Source organism: Micromys minutus (genome assembly GCF_963924665.1).
Source record: "Micromys minutus genome assembly, chromosome: 6".
Taxonomy (NCBI): Eukaryota; Metazoa; Chordata; class Mammalia; order Rodentia; family Muridae; genus Micromys; species Micromys minutus.
In genome coordinates this window covers 30342751-30368270 of record NC_137975.1, presented here as the reverse complement: position 1 = coordinate 30368270, position 25520 = coordinate 30342751, and the positions used below count along the sequence as shown (strand labels likewise).

General features: G+C 39.8%; 1 protein-coding gene across 1 annotated transcript in view; it reads right to left on the bottom strand.

Annotated features, from left to right (window-relative positions):
• The window catches only part of ASPM (assembly factor for spindle microtubules), a gene marked incomplete at both ends in the record, with an annotated part of 37756 nt that overhangs the window by 9545 nt on the left and 2691 nt on the right, over positions 1–25520 (bottom strand). Inside the window, 16 exons of the mRNA XM_080917815.1 lie at positions 1320–5132; positions 7440–7634; positions 8570–8698; positions 8945–9087; positions 9182–9389; positions 10791–11012; positions 11855–11940; positions 12029–12174; positions 13117–13292; positions 13863–13993; positions 14497–14638; positions 18388–18455; positions 19391–19636; positions 20753–20899; positions 21138–21242; positions 23957–25397. Of these exons, the coding sequence (XP_080773941.1) occupies positions 1320–5132; positions 7440–7634; positions 8570–8698; positions 8945–9087; positions 9182–9389; positions 10791–11012; positions 11855–11940; positions 12029–12174; positions 13117–13292; positions 13863–13993; positions 14497–14638; positions 18388–18455; positions 19391–19636; positions 20753–20899; positions 21138–21242; positions 23957–25397 (7398 nt within the window). The remainder of the gene's footprint in view (positions 1–1319; positions 5133–7439; positions 7635–8569; positions 8699–8944; positions 9088–9181; positions 9390–10790; positions 11013–11854; positions 11941–12028; positions 12175–13116; positions 13293–13862; positions 13994–14496; positions 14639–18387; positions 18456–19390; positions 19637–20752; positions 20900–21137; positions 21243–23956; positions 25398–25520) is intronic.

The following is a 25520-nucleotide window of genomic DNA, read 5'->3' as shown; positions in this document are numbered from 1 at the left end:
AACAGCTTTCTCTCCACTTTCATTGGTCATCCACTGTAGATTGTCCTGAAGCTGTTTGTATTTTAATGTTAATTACACTCCCCCCTACCCCTCCAAAAAAGGCAAGTAACCCAACTGAACCTTCCCATTGTAATTAGTAAAATAAAGGAAAACCAGTGACTGGGCGGGGCAAGGGAGGTGGAGAGAACAGGGAGGTCTGAGGTCAGAGAACAGAGGTGTTTCCCAAGGACCAGCTACACCCAGGTGGGATTGATTGGTGTTAAAAAGCTATGAACATTAAAGATTTTACAGGTATAATATCTTATATAGGAGTTTGTATCTTTGTCTATTTGATGCAATCTTGTTGTGTAGAAGGTTTGTGGACTGAGAGTTGAATATATAAACCTGAGTGAAAAGCAATCAGACTGTATTTATGTTGAGTTTCGGAGTAAATGAACACCAGAGTTGGAGGTGAAAAGCAGGCGGAGGAAGACCACCAAGGGAATGGAGTCGCCTGGTAAGGGTTGGGCCTGAGATAAACCTTTTCATTTTTTTAATATTTACTGCAACAATCGCCTGAAACAGGATTATGAAAGGACAGTCATTTCTCATTTTGGCAACTTGGTGATTTTGACACCTATAACTTATTCGATTAAAATTAAAAAATGATTTTATAGTAATAAAATATACAAATTATGGATCAGAGAAATTAAATAATGGTTGATACACAGTCCAAATGTTACAAGGTCTGACATAGTTAATATTTATAAGTATCTTGTGAAATAAAATACTCCCCAAACCCTCTTAAAGTAGAATTCAGTTGACTTTTCATGAGATTAGTTTGGTTTTCAATTAAAATCTCAAACAGCCATGGATTCGTCATATCTAGAATTAGAGAACACTTCCTGTTCTCTCCCAGTCCTTGACTGGTTGATAGCAAGTTTCTCAGTTTACTTCTTTCCTAGGATCCTGAAGACTTAGCTCAATACCCTTGTGCTCTTATGGTCTCCAGACACGTCTTACTCTTTTCTTCCTATACATCCTTCCACAAGGTTGTTATCAGTACGTGACTAAAAATATACAAGTCAATGTAAAAAAGTTACTGATCTTCTGACCTCCAGACATAATGAGACAAGATTTCACATTCTGCTCACCCTTACATCTGCTCCCTATGGCCAGGAAGGGTGTCTCCTGAACTGCTAACATTTTATTTCCTCTAAAATAATGCTAAGCCACCACAACACAAAACTGTATTTCTTTGCTCGATACACAGCTTTAGCATATGCATTTGACAGTGACTCTGGTGTGGCAGCCAGGTGCAGGTGTGGCCCGTTACTTACCCGGAAGCCTCTCTCGGATCCCATAAGCCTCCTTGCTCTAAAGGCTCGAAAATGCTTCTGTATAGTCACGGCAGCTTCATGCTGCTGCTGAAGTTGTTTTGCAGTGTTTAAACTCTGAATAAGAGGTGTTTCTTCTTTACACGCATTGGGCAGATCTTGCTGTCTCTTCTTGTTTGCTCTGTATTTTCTTTGTATTACTTTTGCTGCCCACTGAAGCTGCTGGTAGAAACAACGCTGCCTATGCATCCTGTATGTGCTCTGGATTCTGATGGCAGCACTGAGTCTCTCTTCTCTGATGAGTTGTTCTTTCTGTAGTTTTATACTTCTGTATTTTCGAAAATGCTGTTGAATTCTAATGGAGGCACGTTTCCATGTGTGAAATCTAACATAGGTTCTGTGCATTCTAAACGTAGCCTGGATGACAGCCGCAGCCCTGTGCCTTTCTTGTAACTGCCTCTTGGCTACCAGTCTTCGGTAAGAGGTCTGTATTATAATGGCGGCTTTTCGTAACTGCAAGAATTGGTGCATTTTATGCTTGGCATAAAGAGTGGCCCGGTATTTCCTCTGCACAAATATAGCAGCTTTTCTGAGAGCAATGAATCGTCTCCTTACTACTAAAGCTCTAAATTTACTCTGAATAAGGGTTGCAGAAGAGTGCAAAGTCTTCAGATGATTTCTGCTTTGCATCCCCCTAAAGGCAGCCTGAAGGACCACAGCAGCATGTCTTTGCCTGATGAAAAGCAGCCTCTGCAATTTGGCAGCTCTCTGTGCTTGGTACTGTTTCTGGATCACAACTGAGGCCCACTTCAAATGCTGGTACCTCAAACAGGCTCTGTGCATTCGGAAGGTGGCCTGAATCACAGTGGCAGCCCTGTGCATCTTTTGCACACTTTTCCTGACCACCCATCCTCTGTATGATGACTGGATCTTTGTAACTGCCTTCTCCAACAGTAATTGTTGTCTGATATACCTGCCATGAAGTCTTGCACGGTACTGTCTCTGAATCCAAATGACGGTTTTCCTGAGAGAGAGGAACTTCCTTCTCATCAGCAGAGTCCTGAATCTCCTCTGAATGAGAGTGGCAGCTGTATGCATGGCTTTTAAGTGTCTCCTAGTTTTCAGACCCCTAACGGCAGCCTGGAGGAGGATGACGGAGCGCCTCAGTTTGCAGTACCTCTGAAGCTGAGCACGCCCTCCTTTCAGCGCTCGGTATCTCTGCTGCACCACCACCGCCGCCTTCCTCAACCGACGGAAATATGCCTGTTGTCTGTGTCTCCTAAAGTGTGCCTGGATGAGTGTTGCTGCGGAATGCATCTTTCTTACAGTCTGCCTAACTCTTGCTCCTCTGACACCCGCTTGAAGGGTTTTAATAGCCTCTAACGTCATCAGGTACTTCCCACGCTCAATCTTACGTAGGTAATATGCTCTGTATCTCACCTGAATTGCAACAGCAGCTGTTCTCATCTTGTGGTATCTTACTCTTGACTGATGCATCTTAAACGTGGCTTTAATAAGCGTGGCTGCCATGTGCATGCGCTGAATGTGTCTCCTTACTCTAACACCTCTAAGAGCCGCCTGGACTTTAATTGCTGCTCTCTTTAACTTAAGGTATTCCTGATGTTGCTGGGTTGTCGTTTTAATATTCCGATACCATCTCTGAATTATAATAGCACAAGTTCTATAGGTTGTATACTTCTTTTGTGCTCTGTAAGCTCTAAATTTAGACTGTATAGTGACTGCTGCTTTATGGCACTCAGCTATCTGTTTTCTCACTTTCATACCACGGTAAGCCGACTGTAAAATTACGACAGCTGCTTTTGTTTTCAAGTATAAATGGCGCTGCTCTTTTCCAGCTCTGTAAGCCCTATAGCACAGCTGAATCTTGAGAGCAGCAGCTTTTATATGGCTCCACTTCCTGCGCTCAATGTGCATCCTGTAATAGGACTGTATGAGGGCAGCGCACTGGTGCTGCTGGGCGACCTGTCTCCTCAGCCTCTTTTCTTTCCATGCAGCCTGAAACACCAGAGCCGCACGACGGACTTCCAGGAACTCCAAGTACTGCCGCTTTCCTGCAGCCCATGCCCTGACACGCTGCTGGATCACCACCGCAGCTCTTCTTCGTAGTTTATACTGCTTCTGGGCCCTGGCCATTCTAAAAGCAGACTGGATCTTCACTGCAGCCTGATGTTGCCTCCTGAGCTGCTGCCGAACTCGCCAGCCACGGAAGGCAGACTGGAGACAAACCACAGCCTCCCTCATCTTTAGAAATTGAATTCTCGTGTCATAAGCAACCTTGTGTGCCCTGTACCATCTCTGAATCTTCACAGTGGACTGAAACACAGTCTGGTACTTCATCCTCTGACTGTGGCCTCTAAAAACCCTCTGAATGGTAACAGCGGCTGCAGACCACTGCTTGATTTGCTGGCGCACTTTGCAGCCTCTGTATGCTGCCTGCAAACAAATAGCTGCTCCTCTGAGCTGCAAGAACTTCTTCCTTTGACCGACTTGTGCCCTGTAGGCACGGTAGAAACTCTGAATGACAAGAGCCGCCCTGCACATCTTCAGGTAGCGCTGCCTGGCTGTCCTCATTCTAAAGTAAGACTGCAAAGAAATGGCAGCTTTGTTTTGCAGCCTCATCTGCTTTCTGACCAGGCATCCTCTAAAGTACGACTGCAATTTGATGCAGGATTCACGCACCTGTACGTACTCTCTTCTCTTTTGTGAAGCCAGTTTCTGGGACCGGTACCACCGCTGGATAAAGAGTGCGGCCGCTCTTACCTGTAAATACTGCTTATGTGATTGTTTCATTCTGACAAAGGACTGCAGCTTTATTGTGGCATTTCTGACATTCTGGAACTTCTTTCTGGATATATAAGCCCGATAATATGACTGGATCTTTATGACAGATGCTAAAGCATGACGGAATGTTTTCCTGGCTTGCATCCCTCTATATGCAGACTGTAGAACAATGACCGAAGACCTTGTCTTCTGATACGATGCTAGAGCCTTCCTGGCTGAAATGCAGGCTCGGAAATGAGTCTGAATTGTAACAGCTGCTTTCTTTATCTTCTTATATTTCTGTAGTTGTTGGTGTTTTCTTATGTGTGCCTGCAAGTTGATAACAGTCCTTTTAAGGTTTAAAAATCTAGCTCTTTCCTGTCTCATTCTCCAATAGGACTGAAGAACACAGGCAGCTCGAATTTGCAACCTATATGAATGGCGAGCCTTTATCCCCCGGAAGGCAGCCTGCAGTTGAATGGCAGCAGCTCGTTTCTGCAAATAGTCAGCACGAGCTAGTTTCCCCAGCCGGTATGCCCTGTAGTGTTTCTGGAGAGTCAAGATGGCGTCTTTCCTTCTCTTACGTAACTTTTGGGCTTGAAAGCACCGGACCCTTCTCTGGATGACTACAACACAAGACCTAATATGCATGTATTTCTGCAATTCCCTGTGCATTCTGTACCATGACTGAATCACAAGCGCGGATCTTTCTCGGCTTTGTTTCCTGGAACGCCATTCTCTAAAAGCTCGCTGCAAAGTAACGGCAGCTTTGGTCTGCAACCGCAGCTTGCGTCGCTTCCACCTTCTGAACATAAACTGGATTACAAGAGATGAGGATCTCAGCTTTTGAAATCTTTGCTGGTCTCTTTTTCGACTTAAATAGGCTCGCCAACGCCTCTGAACTGTAACTGTGGCCCAGAGATAGCGTTTGTAAGATGCAAGAGCAATTTTCATTCTTAGCCTAGACTGAAGGACGATTGAGCAGTGTTTCAACTTCAGAAAGTGTTTTCTGGTGGAGTATCTTCTCCAATGAGCCTGAGAAATGGAAGGAAGAAAACAAAGTAAAACAGACATAGCTTTCTGAGATGAGCACTTGAAAATGCTCACTAATCTAGCATTCTGCTTTACAGTAACCACACTCAGGGCTGGAGATGGCTCAGCCAGACACACAGGGCTCCCAGACCTCGTCAGGCAGCTCTCAATGTTCCACAGTGGAAGAAATAGAAATGTGTTGAGCAGTTGCATAATGCTCTAAGTATTAAAGGTGATGGCTTCTGAGGAGCAGACACTCTAAGAGGAACTTCTGGTAGTCCAGAGATGATATGAAAATGCAAATAGCATGCAATTTTATAACAATCTTGCTCAGACACCGAATGTGGGAATCTTTCAGGAACCTCAAATGAAGTCTGTGTAGGAGACATTACGGTCACTGCATATCCAGTGGAAGTAAATACTGCATTACTGGCCCAATGAATACGGCTGTAAACCTCAAGCCGATGCACTCATGATTTCATTGTCTAGACACCCGACAGGAAGTAATATCTAGAATAAAAACCTCAACCATGTTAACACCAAAACTTCAAGTTGTCCAGTGCACAAGCAAATTAAGTAAGCACGTGGGTCTTGTAAGAAAATAAATTGCCAATAAATACATCCTCAACCATGAAGAAAATGAAAAGCTTTAGATAAGTTATGCTAAATTTAGAAATCTGAGGTTAGGTAGCCAAGGGACACCGGGGGAGGAAAGAATAAACAATATAGTTCACTGCCTACCCAGATTACTGTATCCCACAAAGTGTCATAATTAAAGGAGAAACAACAATTGCGCATGGAGGGAAAAAATGCCGAAAGAACTCAGGACCACTAAATCACCACTATTTAAGAGGCCTACAGGGATGCTTTAGTGAAGACAAAGATAAACTTGTCCAGGAAGCTGTGGAGCAAATGGGTTGAGAAACAGGAAGGAATACTCCAAGCACCACAAAGGATCTATCTGACTGGCAGGAATTACCAAATATTTGAAATGTAAATACAAAGATTATCCACTAAAATTGAAAAAAAGAAAAAGAAAAAGAGCTGGGTCTTGGGTGCCTGCCTAAACTAATCTCCAAGTGCTGCTCAGGTAAACAGGATGCAGACATGACAGCCTTAACAATGGTTCAGAGCTTCACTATCCAATGTCCATCCACAACAGAGTAAAATCTACTCAGCAGTTTACTCAAAGCTGAGAATCCTCACAAACGCTATAGTAGTAAATGAAAGTGTTTATAGAAATGAGTTCAAAACAGGACACAACTAATTTATACAGCTTTAAATAGATGCGTACAAAAAAGGTATGATTAGTATAAAACAGCCAGTGGTTACCTGGGGCAGGGGTAGAGAAGTTAGCTAACTCTGTGACGTAGCTCACAAGAGGACGGTCATATTCTGTGTCATGGTAAAGGAGGTAATTAAATGAGTATCATTTTGTGAGAAACCACTAGGCTCCAGAATATCATTGCATGCCATTTTCTATGTGTAATATTTTATTTTTAAAGTGATTCAAAATGAGGTAATTTATTAACTAATCTAGCATTTTGAGCAGTCAGAATCAATGTTTTTAGATTTCTAAATGAGATACAGTTATAGGGGAAAGCTTCACTGATATTTACAGAGAATGAATTGAAATTAATGTTAGAATTTATTATAAAAGTGAACTAATACCCATGTCTTTAAAAGAAAACAATATAGGCATTCTCTTAGCCAGTGATTACCACTGTTTCTAAGGTAAACCAAAACAGATAGAGAGGAAAATGTCTACTTTGCTCAGAAGAGAAGTTTCCAGGATTCAGCGGAGCACAGAAGAAGCCTGACACACCAGCACCTCCCATGGAAAGATTACAAAGCTCTGAGGTAAAACAAGACAGCAAGGGCACAGAGCTTCGGCTGAGTCTCAGCCTTAGGTCGCACACAGCAGTATTCAACAGACAGCAAGGAGATGTCAATTGCAATAGCTTAGTTAATTAGGCAGTCACTCTGTGTCCTGGCCTTTCACATCCTTGAATTCAGCTAAGGGCAGACAAAAGATACCTGAGGAAAAGAGCAAGTGTCTGACCAAATCTGTAAATACTTTTCTTGCCACTGATCCCTAAACAGTACAAGTGGACCACAATGCACACAGCACTTACATAGTATGAGGTCCTATAAAGAAGCATTAATGATGTGAAGTTATATGAAAACGCATCCAGATGTGGATATCTACACGGGGTTCAAGGGTCAATCCTCCACTGAAAATTTTATTTCCTTCTTTGCTAAAATAGGCATAAATTTTTTATGTTTAATTTTTATTCCAGAGTATCATACCTGAATAAGGGATGCTGATTTACTTTGAAGTTTTGCCAGTTTTTCTTTTTTCAACATCAGCAACTTCCTTTCTGCTGAGACTCTTCGCCACCATTTTTGAATAAGCAGAGCTGCCCTGACTTGTCTTTGCAATCTTCGTCTGCTTAGAAAATTGAGAACAGCTCCCTGAATAATTCTAGCAGCTTTGTCTCTTTCCTTCAGTGAGGAAAAGAAAAACAGAACCGTGTAAGCAACCACTTAAGACTTTATTCTCTGTAAAATAATCCATTTCCACACATAGAGTATATTAGTAATTTATCCTGCAAAACCCCTCCCTAAGTCTAGGCTTCTTATGCTCATCCTGGGGCTACAAGTGCTTCTAGGCAAATCAAAAAGGCAAGCGATTAAAAAAACAAGCATCCTAAGAACCGAGCTAAGATAAGTATAGACATGTTTGAGCTATCACAAATCATCTGCAGAGAAAATAAGATTAACTACATACAATTCTGACACAGATCTAGTGGACTCAGGAAGAGCTATATGCACAGCACACAAAATGCTTTGCAGTAGAAGGTAGTACTGCTTCGTTACCATCCGAGCAAAGCAATACACAAAAGAGGTGAGGCAAAAACTCCTCGTGTCTTCTTCACAAGTTTACGAGAAGCCATGGAAGAGTGGGGTACCACCAGTAGAAGCAGCAAAGTAGCGATCAGAGCAACCAAGAAAATGTAACAAGAACTATAGAAATTTCTTCAAAATTAGTCTTCTGTGGTGGCTCATCTTGGTTGTCAACATGACCAAGTCAGGAACCATTACATGATCCAACACTCAAGCGTAAGCAGCATTAGACACAGGCAGTCAAAGCACTCCTGAGACATCAAGAGGCCAGTCCTGATCTCTGGAGGCAGGGTAGACTGCACTTAAAAAAAAATAAAATAGGTGAGGCAAAAATTCCTGTTCTTCACAAGTTTACAAGAAGTTATCTACAGCAGATTATGGGGGGGGGGGGGGTAGTCAGGATGGATGATACATCACTATACCATATTTACAGCTCTGCATCCCAAACTATGTAATGAATACTTTTATCCCAACCATCTCTATTAGAAGTCATTGGAATCCTGTGAGATACTGTTCTCATTTTCCACAATTACCTGACGGTGTTTCAGGTCTTTTCTCAGTTTATATTTTCTCCAGGTCGTCTGTAGAAGTCGGGCAGCTCTTATTTCCTTACGGAGATCCAGAAGCCTTGTGCAAAGGAATGACAAGTAGGTGATAACCACCTAAGAAGAGACAAAAGAGGAGAGCAGAGGGTCAGGAGGGAGCATCTCTCACTGGCAGCCTCTGAGCTGCATGAAAGGTTCCATCAGCCATGTGTGGTGGCCCACACCTTTAACCCAGCCTTCAAGACTAATCTCTGAGTTTGAGACCACAGTGGTACACGGAGAGCAAATCAGCCAGGACAACAGAGACAAGCCCTGTCTCAAAACGCAAAACAAAGAGTGATCATGAGGAAATCGTTCACTGACCTTTTCGTCTGGAATTGTATTTGACATGTCTGAATGATGAATCATAGCAGGTATCCCTCCGAGGTCTCTAGCTGCAGATCTCACCAGATGAAAATTTTTCTTTTCATTTTCTAGAAGCTCTTTGTACATTTCTGGAGTACTTTCTATTATACACACAAGGGATAAAGAGGTGACTGTAGTCAAAAAAATCAGACAAGGCAAAGAGGCCAAAGACTGAAACAGCCTAAAGGAACTAACCGTGATCAAGTGCTTCTAGAGACAGATCCAGACAACCTCCTTCAGATTCGGATGAAGAATTCAATACAACTGAACCAGTCTGTGCGCACGCCACAGACTGGGTGGTGCGCTGGCATATAGCATCAAAAGGCACATAGCACGGATGGTAATGGTGGATCAAATAGCATAGCACACGGCCATCTGAGAAAGACACTGTAAAATTCTCCACCTGAGTGCAAACATTAGAGAAGCAGTTGGTATTACTGATACTAATAAAAACATACTTTAGTACAAAATTAGGGTTTGATTACAGTATTACTGTCCTTGGTTGGATAGCATATCTAGAAACAGCATTACCCTTCCCAGAGCCTGAGAATGTGACTTTAGTGAAAGAACAGAGAGAAACCCTGAACACTACATGACGGCAAAGGCAGAAACTGAACTGATACAGCTTTAAACCAAAGACCAAACAGGATCACTGCCTTGTACCAGAACATGAGAGGGGGCAGAGGAAAACGCCCTTTAATGAGACGATGGCCTGGAAACACCTGGCTTTTAGACTTCTGGCTTCTACAGCCATTTAGAGAACAGTTGCCAAAATGAAGCTCATTTAACAAGTTGTCAACTTGAAACAAGATGGTCTTCCTTAGGAACACTGAGAATGATTTTAAACGCAGTAAGCATACACACAATGAACAGGACAGAAAGCAAGCAGAGTGACATCACTCGACCTCAGGGGAGAATGGGCCTCAGCACCTGCAGTGAACAAGCTGCTACAGAAATCTATTGCAGCTACTGAGGAAATTCACAGAGAATGATCACTCACGTCTCTGATGCTTTAGATCTGATTAAAATATAGTAGGCCACCATTATAGCTAACAATGTTTCCTGTGACGATGTCTTTGAGGCATAACAACGGACTATATCCCTAGTAACATGCAATCTGTACTACTGATCCAGTTCAATATTTGTTATCAAGGAGTTTATAGGGATGTGGGATATTTTTTTCAGTATTTGCACTTAAAAGTTCATATCATATCATCCTAACAAACTATCACAACGACCCAGCCAAGGTCTATCGCTCCTTTCTGAATGATGTGTCTTTTGATATTACAACAGGGTAAGATCAGAATTTCCATATTCCGATTTTATGCATCATTTGCCTTTAAACTTTTCTTTAATTTTGTGGACAAATGTTACACATAAATATTAAATGTAGCCTATTAAGTCATTCCTTCTCCCTTACGGTTTTCCTCCCTCCCCATAGCTCACTTCTGATTTCATGTCAAAGGTGTGGGAATGGATATGTATGTGTATATATAAATATACTGTCATTATGTGTCTTTAAATCCACTTATCTTATAGGAGAAAAAACATACATTTGTCAACATACAAAACTTTTAATCTTTCTTAGTGATAAAAATTGTGCACTGTTCAATTGATGATTGTATAACAGGTTATACAGACTGTAAGATGATACATTGTTGAGAAACAGTTTGCTAATAATGAATATGCATAGTGTGTGTGAGAAAGAAAACACGCTAAATATTAAAGAAATACAGGAAAAGATTGTATATAGTTATACTTTAGCAAGGTTTAAAATGGTAAGAACAAGAGCAAGAAGACTAACCTTTTTATTATAGAAGGCACAAACTGCATTTACCCAGTCCATCAATAGCTTCACACTGTCACCATAGTGTTCAAAGTTCCCACTAATCCTTCTGTCTTTCTGCTTATTAGGAATAGCTGGCGAAGAGCATGTTAGTGCAGACAGAGCTTTCTTTATAGTGTGTGTGCGCTTTAAAAACTCAATTTCTTCCTTTAATTGATCTAAATTAAGGGAAATATCCACCTGAAAAATACAGAAAAGTTAAATACATTTTTATAAGTTTTCATATTTCACTTTTAACCCACAAAAATTAAAATAACTGTCTCTATGAAAAAGAAACTAAAGAAGATGGGGGGAAAGCCATTTTTAACACTGTTAACAGAATGGGGAGTGGGCTGGCTCAGGAGGTAAAAAGGGCCTACTACACAGCCAGGGACACCTGAGCACAAGTCTCCAGCACCATGTACAAACCAGGCATCGCATCACATTATCTAGGGAACAGAGACGCGTGGATCCTGGGGACTGTTTCTACCCTCTTCACACAGATAAAACGCACACACACACACGCACATGCAGGAGCACACATATACACATACACACAGATTTTTTTCAATCTAACAAAACCTACCTAAAAATGTGTATTTTAGCTCAAAAATCATATTTTTTAATGGCAAATAGTATCCACACATAAATGGTAAGAAATGTTTTGTGGTTAAAAATATAAAATTTGGGTTTACATAAGATTGGGTTGTACATTTAGCACTATTTCTTCTGAGATGAAAACTTTAGCTTCAGTTCCTTCATGAGGAAGCTATATTTACTTTGTTGATAGTGATAGTATAAAAAGAAGATTTAATTGTAAAACAAAAGCAATTATCACAGTTCCTAGGAGAGATTGAAGCCCAGAAAGTACCACTGACTTTTCATAGTCTTCATTTGATTTAAAGTGAACAGTATTCAAAATTAATAAGAAAGAAAGAAATGAAGAAAGAGAGAGGAGAGAGAGAGAGAGAGAGAGAGAGAGAGAGAGAGAGAGAGAGAGAGGGAGAGAAGGAAAGAAAGAAAGAAAGCTAAACATACAATACCTGGAAAGCGAATGCTATTTTCCAAAGCAACCCCAGGGTTTTCTCTCTGTGCCTATCCACAACATCCTTGGATAAGATAGTGTTTCCTACAAGAGAAAGGCAGCCGTTAGGACAGTGCACGCACACATCAAGGCTCAGGCAGCAACAGAGAAGTTATCCTGAGTCTGTGTTTACCGTGCTCGTCCGTCAGCGGAACTCCCCGTGATTTGAGAACCTGAAGAACAAGATCAACATTGTACATCTTTTGAACGCGACTTATTGCAGGAATCCTGAGTTTGTCTGACAGATTCCAGTTCTGTGTGAGAAGCTCCATGGTTCGCCTAGCAGTAAAGAAATTTTCAATAAAACTTCAACGATGAAACTTGTCTAAGAAAAAGTTCATTTAAATAAAGACACTACCCAAAAAAGTTACAAGGCTCTAAACACATTAAGGACAAAAGAAGGTCTCTCAGCAACCATTCAAGCTTCCCTTGCTTCAGTTAGCATGTGCAACTGTTTCTCATTATAAGTATGGGTGTTTTGATGTCTACACACACACACACACACACACACACAAAGCACATGCAAATATGAACAACTTAATAGAGTTCTCTACAGTGAGACAGAGGAGGAGGACAAAGAGGAGGAGGAGGAAGCAAGAGTATATAAGAGGAAATGTTGGGCAGGAATTAAGATATGGCATATTCTACACAACACACAAGTACCTGTTTCTCTTAGTCATCAGCAAATCCCATAATTGGGCATTAACTGTTCCTGACTTTCCTATTTTACAGAAGGTGCCAAGACTTACAGGAGTTAAGTAAATGTCACATAGTTAACAAGTAATGGAAGAAGGTGAAAGCTGCAATAATTTTTTATCGGTTTCCAAGGCAGAGCAGACCACTAGGAAGATATCTGAGGACCTACCAAATCACACACAGCAGGACTGGAGACCCAACACCTAGTAGCGTCTCTACTACATTTTATCATACATAAGTCCGATGACGCCACTGCTGACACAGTGCTTTTAAGTATTCAGTACTTTTTGTTCTTTGTAACACTCTGAGCCATTGGGCGTTCCCGCCCACAGATCCTATTTCCATAACATCAACACAAAACTGTGTGGTATAACTGATACATCATTTTTGTCAAAGAGAAAACTGAACATTTTTTAAGTTATAAATTTATTGCATCATAAAACATTTAATTATTAATCCAGGAAAGACATATTTAAAAAAAATTTTTAGCCTATCGCATTAAGCACATCTTCAGCTTATACTTACACAAGGCGAACCCCACACTGCAAGTCCACTGCAAGATTCGTAACAGCAAAATCAAATTCATCCAGTGGTGTCTGAACATGGCTCACAGGTAACCCCAATAAGCTAAGGTGACGGGAAAGGTCGCCTTCACCACTTAGGAAATCCCGTGAAAAGGCTAGAAGGAGTTCTTTACTAGCCTATGAACAGACAGCAAGTATGTTTCAGTGTTACATATTTCATTCCCGATAACAACAAATGTCTCAAACCATCCTGAACTTACAGAAATATGTGAAGTATAAAAAGACTGCCTATAACCAAGGCAAATGCAAACTCATATTTCCAATTTAAGATCTTGTAAAATTTCTTCACAATTAAATACGGAAGCTAATTTGATAACATGTAACTTAATATAAAGAAAAAATTTCTTCCCCCAGATTAATTCTGTATTAGCATAACCTAGTTCATTCTCAAGTCAAAACTAAAAATTAATGGGAAACTGTCATTCACCTAAAATTAAGACATTTTAAATCAGAGGATTTGAGGTCTCCAAGTACATTATAAGAAGATAAAAATAAGACCCATAATCATGGATAAACTGAGTCCTACACAGGATAAAATAATACAGAAAAAGCCACTTGGCAAACAGTCATTCCTGCTCCACTTCAGAATGTCTTCACTGGAATATCAGTGCTTTTATGAGACAACATGCCACCAAAGCAAGAAAAAGTTTGGAAAGAAAAATATAAGACATAAAATAAAATTGGTACCTTGAATTCAGCATCTTTACAAAAGAGACAAGGATCATGATCAATAAGTCTGGAAATTTTAGCATAGTCAAGGAAACAGATCAACAGCAGCAACTTCTTCAGTGTGAACTTAGACAAAGCTGCCTCGTGACCTTGAAGTACAAACAAAGGAAAACAAGTAAGTTTATCTATGAAAGGTAATGATAACCATACGTTAGCAAGGCTGGCAGCAAGAACCCCCAAAATAACCATGTATTTCCGCATAGTAATTCACAGGTATGAGTCTGTAAGTACTCTACATGACAGGAACTGTTTAGTATGTCCAATGCATGGGAGGCACACCAGACTGGCAGCCATGAAATCTACCTGGTCTCATTCAACAGTTGCTTGAACACCTACTATGGTAAGAAAGCATCATCCTAGGTTCTGCAGTTAGTCGCAAAAGAAAACAAATACAGTCCCCATCGGACTTACAGCCTGCAGCAGTGGGTGGAGATCACAGGAAGAAACAGTGATGAAGAGAAAGGGCAAGGGAGGGAAGAGAAGAAAAGCTACTCAAAAGCAGAGGTCGATTTAAATTGATGTGAGAAAGTGAACTTCAGACTACCAGGGACGAGGATGAGCTTTTCGACAGTACTGCAGTGCAGATACTCACCATCCCGGAACAGGAGAGGGACAGTGGGGTGTCTGTATTCAGCAGCTATGTCGGGATTCCAAAGTAAGCGATTCAGAATGAACATGGCCAATCCTGTGACGTCACTGTTGTCTGCCAGAGGGATCAGTTCTCCAAACACTGTCTGCAAAGAGAAGCCACGTTCACACTAACTCTCGGTGGAAGAGGAAGCTCTGCAGAGAGCAAACTGCTGTCTTCTAAGAAATATAAAGCAGCACAGAAGTAACAAGGCTGCTATGGAACGTCCTTCAACTGTGCACACAACCTGCACACATGTTTAGTGTGCATACGCTGCAAAATGTAGAAAGACAAACTCACTCATCCTCTGAGAAACCTCACTTACATTTTTTTTCTTGCTCAAATAAAGACCTACTAAGAATAGGCTCACTGCTCAAATTTAATCATTGTCTTGACAAGCATGACATTAAAACAATCAAACTTTATAATAGTTAATGTGAAAAACTCTATAAACAATCGGACAAATTAATTGAGAACAGGTATGTCCAGAAGCAACTATGAATGTGAAATCAGTTTAACAATTACATGCTCGTTTATATTTCTCAAGACATTTAAAAGAAAATTAAAAATATAAATTATACTCTGTAAACCTAAAGGAAAAAACAGGACAAGTATTAATGTTAACACCATCAAAAATAGGGAAATTTATCTTTATGTTCCTATGTTTTGGCTCTTGAAACATTTAAAGTATCATCAAACATCATGCTGTATGCAGGATCCTAAAGTCTGAAATAAGACAAAGTGTATTAGGGCTCAATTACGACACGGCTTTCCCAGTGGAAAGATTATACATCCCCAGTGCTTACTGCTGCATTTACATCTCTTCTGTCTCCAGCAGTGCTTGGACAAACTGAGTAACTTAAGGATGGAAGTGGTGCAACCTACACCTAAGCAGAAGTCTCCGAAGGTCGTCAGTTCTGAGATGCGTGTATAGTAGTATTATGAAACCCCACTCAAGATCCAGAAAGAATTATAAAGTTTCAGCACAAAGAAATGATATATGCTTGAAGAAATATATCTTAAAGATTAATTAGACAATATAATGCAATATTTCTATACATTATAAAGATATTATATATAAGATATATATAATAATCTAATTAATATATATAAACATAACATAGAATCACACAATGGTTTTATATTTTATGCATAACTTAAAATCAATTTAAAAATAAGGTTAATTTTTAAATGGCAGTTTTAAAAAGCCATTGCAAATTTCTACCTAGTAATTTTGTTTATATCTTTTACCACAAAAAAGGAGTGCGAGGTAGGTCACGGATTCAAGGAAGGAGAACATGCCTATTTACTGAGACTACAAAATTATCATTCGACATACAAAGCAGAGTCAGCTGATGTGTGATTTATTTAATACTGAGAGGGTAACTACTGAAACAAAACACCTTAGCAATGATGGTGTCATGCAATGATGCTGGCGCACCACGCAAGAATGTTAGAGTGCTGTTATAATTCGCTCTGTCTGAGTCTAGTTACTAATACAAGTCATTGTGTTCAGCTTATGAGACTCCTGAGTTCTAAACTGGTAAATAGTAAAATAACAAGAAATTTTACGTTAATCCTAGAGAAGAAACAAAAGCATACTGGGAAAGACTGAAAGGAAAGCACGCACACGAAGAAACACCCCCTTATGCTTTATTTATAAGCAACGTTTGGTAGTAGTGGCTGTCTGATGCCTGCAGGTTTTAGTTTTTATTTATCTATTTATTTATTTATTTATTTATTTATTTGGAGACAGGTTCTCGATATGTAGCTTAGGCTATTCTAGAATTTACTATGTAGCTAAGACTCACTTAAAACATGAAAAGATTCTTCTGTCTCCATCTCCCCTGGGCAGATATTATAAGCATGAGCGATTACATCTGACTATCAGTCTGTTTTAACTTTAGGTACTGCTAAAACAAATAGACATAAATAAATCCATACAGCATTACTATCAGAAGTATTCCACCTGAACACTTACAAAAGTGCTTTGCTAACTTACAAATATAAATTCAAAGCATACCCTGACCTAACATCTTAGCTATCATTTTTATCAATGAAATAAAATAAATTCAAAAATAATTGTACTGTCATTAAATACAGCAACAAATTATGTACAAAACTAAATCAGCAGATGGGAGCTAACACAACACATGCTGGGGCATTCAGTCCTCAATGGGCTATCTCCATTAAAATCCTCCCATCAGGGTTCAGGGAACTGTGCCGAAAGTGAGCCAGGTAGCAGATGACAGCAGGGAAACAGTCTTCGAGACACAACAGGACTGCCGCACCTAAGAACTCGGACACTGGCGCATGCGCAGAGCCTACACACAAGTCCAGGCCAGAAAGAGCCCAGCACTGGGGGAAGACGCTAACTGCAGTGATAACCCCTCCAGTGGAGTCTCATGAGCACACAACAAGCCCATGTTCAGGAATAGTTGGCCAAGATACATACGCATAAAAATGGCATTTCTTATCAGTGGACATTTTGTTTCATTTTGTTTGTTTAGGCACTGTTTGTTTCATTGGTCTTGTGCTTATTTTCCTTTTGTGTTTTTGGAGTGTGTGTTTCTTGGTTTGTCTTGTTTTGTCAATTTTTTTTAAGAGGAAGAGTGTGAGAAAAGGCACAAACTTGGGTGGGTAGGAAGATTAGAAGAATCTGGGAAGAACTGGGAGGCAGGGCAAGCATATTCAAAATATATGGTATGAAAACTCATTTTCACCAAAAATGTTTTTAAAAGGAAAGTGGGACAGATGGATCTTGAGAAAGTTGATTCCCATCATTGAGGAGCTGCCAGATCTCCACAGTGGCCGTACAAGTGTGCATCCCCCCAGCAGTGTCCCCCTTGCTCCACATCCTCACCAGCATGAGTTGTCACTTGTGTTACTGATCTTAGCCCTCAAGACAGGTATACACTGGAATCTCAAAGTTCTTTTGATGTGCATTTCCCTGACAGCTAAGAACAGTGAACTTTTCAGTGTTTCTCAGACGTTTGAGTTATCTCTATTGACAGTTCTTTGGTTGGATCTCTACACCATTTTTAAATGGATCATTTGGTTTATTGATATTTAGTTTCCTGAGTTTATTACATATTTTGTGTATTAGTCTTCTATCCGTGTGGAGTTGGTAGAAATCTCCCATTCTTTAGGCTGCCACTTTGTCACCTGGCCCTCTGAAAACTGAGCAAAGCTCATGTGAACTCAGAGACTGAAGCACCAAGCACAGAGCATGAATAGAACTTCACCAGGTCCTCTGCAGATACACTATAGCTTTCAGGTCAACGTGTTCATGGGACTCCTGAGTTGTGAACCACTGGGGCTCTGACTCTTCTGCCTGATCTTCAGCCCTTTGCCATCTGTGGGTTTGCCTTGTCCAACATCAACGTGATGATGGGCTTTATCTTATTATACTTTCTTTTGTATTGTGTTAGAAGCCTATTCCTTTCTAATGAGAAACAGAAAGTAAGCGGGTCCAAACAGAAGGAGAGAAGAGGCAGAAGTGGGAAGATTAGAGGGAGGGAAAACTGTAGCCAGGATATATTGTATGAGAAAAGAATCTATTTCAATAAAAGGGTAAAATCATCATTATCATAGAAATGATGTGGACTAAAAACTTCAAATAAAATAATTCATGAACAAATTACTTTGAAATAATATGCTAATAACTTACAAGGACATGATCTATTCACCTAGAAGTATTTACTAACTGACGTGATATTCTATGTAGATGAATCAAGACGAATCAAGTCAACCAAATGACTTAACTATTCTAAGTAATAACCACATTTTACGAAAGAGTACATTCTACTGAAAGTATGTCATTTTTAAAAAGTGCTTCAAAACCTGAAAACTTACCTCTAGACCAATTCGAAGCCACAGAGGATTATATGACAAGAGCCAATTCAGGACTTTCTGGCGTTGTCCTAAAACATAGGTTAAAAAAAAAAAAAAGTGTGGATCACTAAACAAAGATAGTAAATACACCTCAAGAGAGAATATTAATAAATATCAATTATAATTAATAATATATAGAGATAAACTTCTAGAGTACAAAACAGAAAAAGTGAGTTATATTTCCTAACTATATAACTACAATCATATCTGTGAGATTTTAGGCAGCCAAGAATTGCAGCATCAAATGGGGATATACAGGAAGAAACTGAAATCAGCATCTGAATGAGGTAATTACATGTTTGTTACATCAACATTCCTGACAGCCAGCACAGGCAGCCAACCCCAGTCTCTACAACAGATGGATTAATAAAGCAAGAATGCTTTATCCACATACAGACAGACAGATACACACACAGGTTAACCTATTCTAAAGAAAGGTAAATCCTGCCATTTTCTAATGACATGGGTGACCCTGAAGGACATTAAGTAAAATAAGCCAGGCAAAAAGTTAAATTCTGTGCAATCTCACTTGCACACATGTCATCTGAAATATTCGTGCCCACAGAAGCAGAGGATGGTGCTTGACGGGGCCAGAAAGAGGTTGGCTAAAAAAAATAGAGCTTTAGGTTGTGCAAGGTGAGAAAGTTTTGGACATCTGCTTTATAGAATGGTGATTCATTTGCTAACATTATACTGCAGAGCTGAAAATAGAGCTTATATGCCCTTTACACACACACACACACACACACACACACACACACACACACACACACACACACACACCCTAACTATGTTTCTGTGGATGTTACTTAGCTAGATTGTAACTACCATTCTCTGTACAAGGTGTAACTCCATCACCCTATAAATATATACAATTTTTGTCAATTATCTATCACATTACTCAAGAAAAAGTAACACAAAATGTATTGTTAAAGAATGAATCCTGAGATTTCTATAATCTTACCAATATCTTTCCAGAGGTGTCGATCTTTTCGAACAAGTAACCGCCCAACTTCAATTTCAATTTCAATCTTTTTAATAGCTTTAACCATTTTTTCAGAAGTGAACATGGAGCAGGCTGTACGACGTAATTTATTTAGCCTGCGGCTGGCAGTGTAAGCTCTGAGAGATACTTCCTCTTTTGTAGGTGCTTTCAGGACACTTATTTTATGTTGGCTTTCCGCTCCCAAAACAAGGGTAGCAGCATTTACTAGAAAAAAAAAAAAAAAAAAAAAAAACAGGACAGTGCCTCTGATTACCATCATCTCCACACTTTACTGAACCCAGCAACTGAGTGCGCAGTAAATGCCTAAAACAGACCACTCGGTGCGCCTTCCAACGCTCTGCTCTGAGTTTACAGGTACCTTTGGCCAGGCTCTGTCTGAAGATTACCTAATAAGGTAAGCTCTTCTCACTGACCTCACAGTAATCTTCAAACACGAGCACTTCTAATGCAGACAGACTAGTCCGATGGTTCTAAGTCTTTCTAAATTAAAGTTAAGTGTCTAAGGAATATGATTCAGCTGAATCATGACATAGTTTGAATTCTGTGTGGGTGCTTACATATCTATACATGTACACATGTGTGTGCATATGCTGGAGGCAAGAAGACAAGCTTGGGTGTCACTCCTGGGGTACAGTCCACCTTGTCTTTGAGATAATCTCCCACTGGCCTGGAACGGACCATGTAGGTTAAGATAGTAGACAAGTAAGCCCCAGGGATCTGCCCATATACACGGCCCCAGCAATGCCCTGGCTGCTTCCGTGAGGCTTCTGGGAACTGAACTTAAGCCTTCATGGTTTCAAGGCAAGTGCTTGTCAGCTGAGTGGTCTGTCCACCTATATCTAGGATTTTTATAAAACATATTTTATCTTAAGGAAAAAAACAATAAAACTTTGTACTTTTTTTGAAAAAAGCATAATGGCAGAAATCATACAGTTCAGGGACTCCTTTAATGCAGAAATTCCATATAAGGCTCTCTGAGAAATACAAGAAAGCACAGTGAGGAAGTCACCTCTTTACACAAAAGCCTATAGTAGCTTAACATGTCACCAGCTCAGTGTAGAAGTAGCCCTATAATTTCTGTGCCATGGCAACAGTCAAGTTTCCTCCTCCTCCATCAGAGATTCCTCCAACTGTTTTTACCATGTCCATTGCCATTCTTCCTGGAAAATAAGCACTTGACTAGTCTTCAATTCTCTGAGACCAGCACCCAAGTTCCTCATTATCACATACCTTTCCTGCACATCCTTTATTAAGACAGCGAGTTAGTAAAACATCACTGAGGACACAAAGTACAGTTATGTGTAATTCAAAACCACTTACCTTTAGAAACATGGGTTTTTACAGTGAAGTCATCAGGTGTTAGTATATAATTCAGCCACCAAGTGAAGCCCTGCTCCTGTTTCTCCTTCCAGCGCTCGTCATAGAACATGTTCTTTGCAGCAAATGGCATTGGGTGTCTAGGAATAGCTAAGAATATAATTAATTACAATATAAGAAATTTTCCTTTAACTCATTTTTGAAAAATAGATCAAGAGGATTTTGGTACTAGCAAAATCATCTTTAAACCACTGAACAATATTTGCCGTCACTCCGTACTAGAGACAGCTGAGAACGTCTCAAGTGTGACATCCAGTCAGAGCAAAGGTTAGATGCACTCCTCCCCTCTCACCCGTTTTCCAGTCTGGTAAATACAGTCAGCACTTGCCTGCTTTTAACGGCTTTATAAAGGTCAGATGGGACTGTGCTACAGCAACGACGGATCTTCTCCTCTTCTTTGTTTTAGAAAGAGGAGTTTTTAATGTTAAGGAATCTAAAATAAAATAGAAAACAGTTTCCAAATAGGTAACAAATTCCAGATTTCAACCTGGGCTCTTTATTATCATATTCATTTAAGACACTTACTGACAATATATTCTATGTGCTAATGTTATAAACTTCAGTAATCAAACCAACAAACACCTGCTGGCTAGACTGATGATGAGGCGGGTAAGAGCTCTTGCTGCTTTTCCAGAGGACCTAGGTTTAATTCTCAGATCCCACAAGGTGGCTCACAACCACCTGGTAACTCCAGCCTAGGGAATCCATTGCCCTGTCTGCCATCTATGGTACTAGGCACACACATCATTCACAGACACAGGTACAACACCCATACTCACTAAATTAAGGAACATCTTCAAGTTAAAGACCACAAACCACTTAATGAACTCCACAGCGCCCCCTCCCGATGTAACCACAGCTTAGTGTGTGCACACTCCCAGACTGTGCATATTCTCAGTCATTGTGCCATTGTCAGCCCACCCAGATTCATGTTGGAATACAGCCCACTGACAGAGCAGTAATAAGGACGGAGCTAGGATTACCTGTGAGGAGCAGCGCAAAGAGCAGAGTTTTACAATATACTAGTTCAGGAACTATGTTAAATTCAAAGTTCTGTTTTCACACTTATCACATTAAATCATAGTATTATACTTATCCACACTTTATATCATTAATATACTGGAGCTCGTAAATCAAGTCTAGTGTTTATAACCCTCTCTGAATCTAGCAGAGAGGTTTTTACTAGGTTTCTGCTTCAAATAAACAGATTTGAGCAACGAAACTTTCATGGTCATTTGTGTATTTATTCATGAATTCGTTGATTCTCTTAATCATTTATTGTCAACTTTGTAGAAGGTCAAAATGGATATTCCCTTAAAAATCAAAGAATTTATTTGTTTAGAGTGTATCTATACAAAACAGTGAAGCAGCGAGATACCACTAACAGGCATGTGCAATTGATTTATATTTGAAAATGTACTAGAAGGTCATATTGGCCTTCAAGTTTTGATATGCCAAAACAATTATCAATAAATGGTACTTTCAGTTCCTATGCAAGAAACCTAAATGATGCCCAGTGTACAACCTCTCTGGTTACCCAGCCTGATGGTCTTTGATTCTGCAGAAGAGCAATCATGATACTGTAGTCTTCTTATTTAATGTCCCCTACTAACATTTGTGTTTATTGGTTTCTTGGAAATTCACGTTCTCATTTCAAGTACTAAAAAGCTCAACTTTTGACAATCCCATTGGCTAATGAATTTTCTTCTAATAACATTTTCAAATATAAGTCTTTAGGGTCATACCTGATTTGGAGTTTACATAGAAAGGATGGGAGAAGATTACCACAATTAAGGACAAGTCCAAGGTGTGTGTCCCAGGCAATGAGATACTTGGCAGCATCATTCACTGAGTAGATAGGAAGGATTTGGCTTTGTATAAAGCAAGTGAAACACACTGCTGGATAGTCATGCAGAAACATAATATTGACTATAGGTTTACATATTAGGAGTCCATCCTGAAAACTATACACAGGAAGATATATGTGCATAGCTGGCATTGACAACTGTGACATATGATAAGGTTATGAAAAGAATATGAAAAATATTCTTATAGACCAAAGACACAAGTGCTCAGTAAATATTACCTACTGTAATCTGATACAGTGGGAGGAGAGAGGGCTTCAGGAGAAAAGAGAGGGATAATATAACTTATGCCAAAATGGAAGGCTAATTTTTCCAGCCAAAAAATGACTAAGGACTTATCAGTAGTGAGAAGTCATGAAGAGCTATAGGTAATGTTTAGGCACAGAGTAGTCAAATGAGATTAGCCTAGACAAAGGTGAGCTGTTTGGCTGCTTAGCTGGTTAGAAGGAAAGTGTCTGGAAAGCACAAGAAAGGCAGGCAGGTAATTGTAGTGAACTGTGATGAATTAAGAAATTCAAGCTAAAGGAACAGACACTGCAGGCGGGGCTATGAAAACTACTAGTTGAGTGTTAGAAAAATACAGAACCGATGGTGTTTGACTCGGGATGAAAGGCTGAAAACAGATGATGGCAACCTGCATTTAAGATGCTTTTGGGAGAGCAGAGCCCATGGATGCAGGAACTAAAAGGCCAGGTCCTACAGATATTTTTAATTCTTCAAAGTAGTTAAGGAGAAACGAGAGAGATATGAGTGTTTGTTTTCAGAGACAGAAGTGTTTTGAAAGACAGAAAGGAGTGATGGTTTTGAGAGACAGGAGTGTGTGCATTTTGAGACAGGAGTGATTGGTTTTCAGAGACAGGAGTGCAGGTTTTGAGAGACGAGTGAATCTGAAAGATGAGTTTCAAGCTGCTTGTCACTTTTTTCATTTGCTTGGAGAAAAGAGAAAAAAAAACAATTTGGAAATAGGTAAGAAAAATAAAAATAAAAGGCAGATATAACAATATCCCACCAGAAGGCCCAAGATCATTTGGATGCAATATTTTTGAAGTTATAATTTAAGCAGAAAACTCATAAACAAAAATAGTAAATTTAAACTGGTGTAGGATTAATAATTATTCCCGAACACTACATCACAAGTGTCCTGTTTCTCTGTCAACAAACTGCTAGAAGTAGGAATCAGTACACGGCCATCAATAGCAGCTGTACTGAATCAGAGAGCTCACTGAAGCAAAAGAGAAAATGCATTCTTCAATGACACTTGCGCTCGAAATGAACAACGTACCCATTTTCTTCTTCAGGCCTGATCGCTCCAAGCTGCTGACACGCTTTGAGGTGAGCCCTTCTTTCTTTGTGGGTCCTGTAACAGCTGATGGTGTAGATTCCAAAGGAGAAAAGTGGATTCGTTTGATTTCACACACATCCATCCACTCTGACACAGGTACCTTTCTGTCTGCGTCCCCCACTGTTCTGTTGTTCTTTCTTTTCTGAGCAAGTACAACAGTTGAAGGTGTCCCTTCATTTCTATAACTCGGAGGTTTACTTATCACTGGCTCTACAACTGGAAGAGAAGAATGAAAGCCTTTCTCCTTTAAGTTTTCCACTTCCTTTCCACATTCACCTACTACACCTTCCAGACATCTTTTTGCATTTGGTTTGTTAATCTCAGGAAGCTTCTCTCTGGCATTGGTGGGCTTCCTTTTGGTAACAGTGGCAGAAAGAATGGGGCGTCTCTTCTTCACTTGTTGGCTCTGGTTACAAAAAGCACCTTGATGCTCAGAAATCTTGGGCTTTTCCTTCGTAAAACCGTAGTTCTGTGACTTCATTTGTACAGAGTTTTGTTTTTCAAACCTACTGTTGGGAGTCTGTGAATATTTACACTCAGGGTTATAAGCCAAGCCTTCATTTATTCTCCAGTCCTGAGAAGTTTTACTTGATAATGGTGATAACTTACCCGTTTGCTGACCTACATGTGCCATGTTATCCTTTACAAATTGAGTTAGAGAGAAAACAGGATTGGCTGATTCTAAGTTTAGACCTTTCTTAAGTCCATAATTATCATTTAAAAAAGACTCTGGGCTTAAGGTTGTTTGGCAAGCTCCATGTACAGTTTGGGATTCCAGACATCCAGATTCTGAGGGATCTTTCCTAAATGTATCTGATAAAACATTTTTTGGTGATCTCAGGCCATTATCAGATCTATAGTTATTGTTTACAAAAGAATCTGGACTTAAAAACTGTACTTGGGTTTGTGTAATACTCAAAGGTGAAGAACAGTTTGGGGCAAGCATGAGTTTACTATCCCCTTCACTTTGGTGGCTAAGACTAATGGGATTAGTAAAAGTCTCATTTGTGACTTCATTAAAATCAAAAATATTTGAAAGACTGGCATCTTGGGCTTTTAAATTTTGTGCATTTTCAGACTCATGAAGAGATGAAGAGGCAGTAGGCCCGTGCAGGAACAGTGGCAAGCACGTTTCATTCTGGCATTCTCTAATAGGGCTAATGGAGGAGGTGGGAACTTTGCTTTCTTCAAGGGGTAAAGAACTGCTTTCTGTTGGGGAACAGCATTCAATCATAGCCAGATTTTCACAAGACTGCAATGGGCTCCTAATTCTGTCAACTTTTTGTGAAATTGTAAATGATTCATTAAAATTTTGGTTTTTGGAAGTCTTTTTTGTATGTTTCGAAGCTGGAATCTTCTTACTGGCATTCCAAAGACTTCTCTGTAAAAATAAATGAAATATACTAAAGAAGTAGCAAACTGTTCTCAATTAGTTTTGAGTAAGTGTTGTATATATGTCACTTCATGCCTCCAAACTAAATCATTTCTACATGACGAACATTTC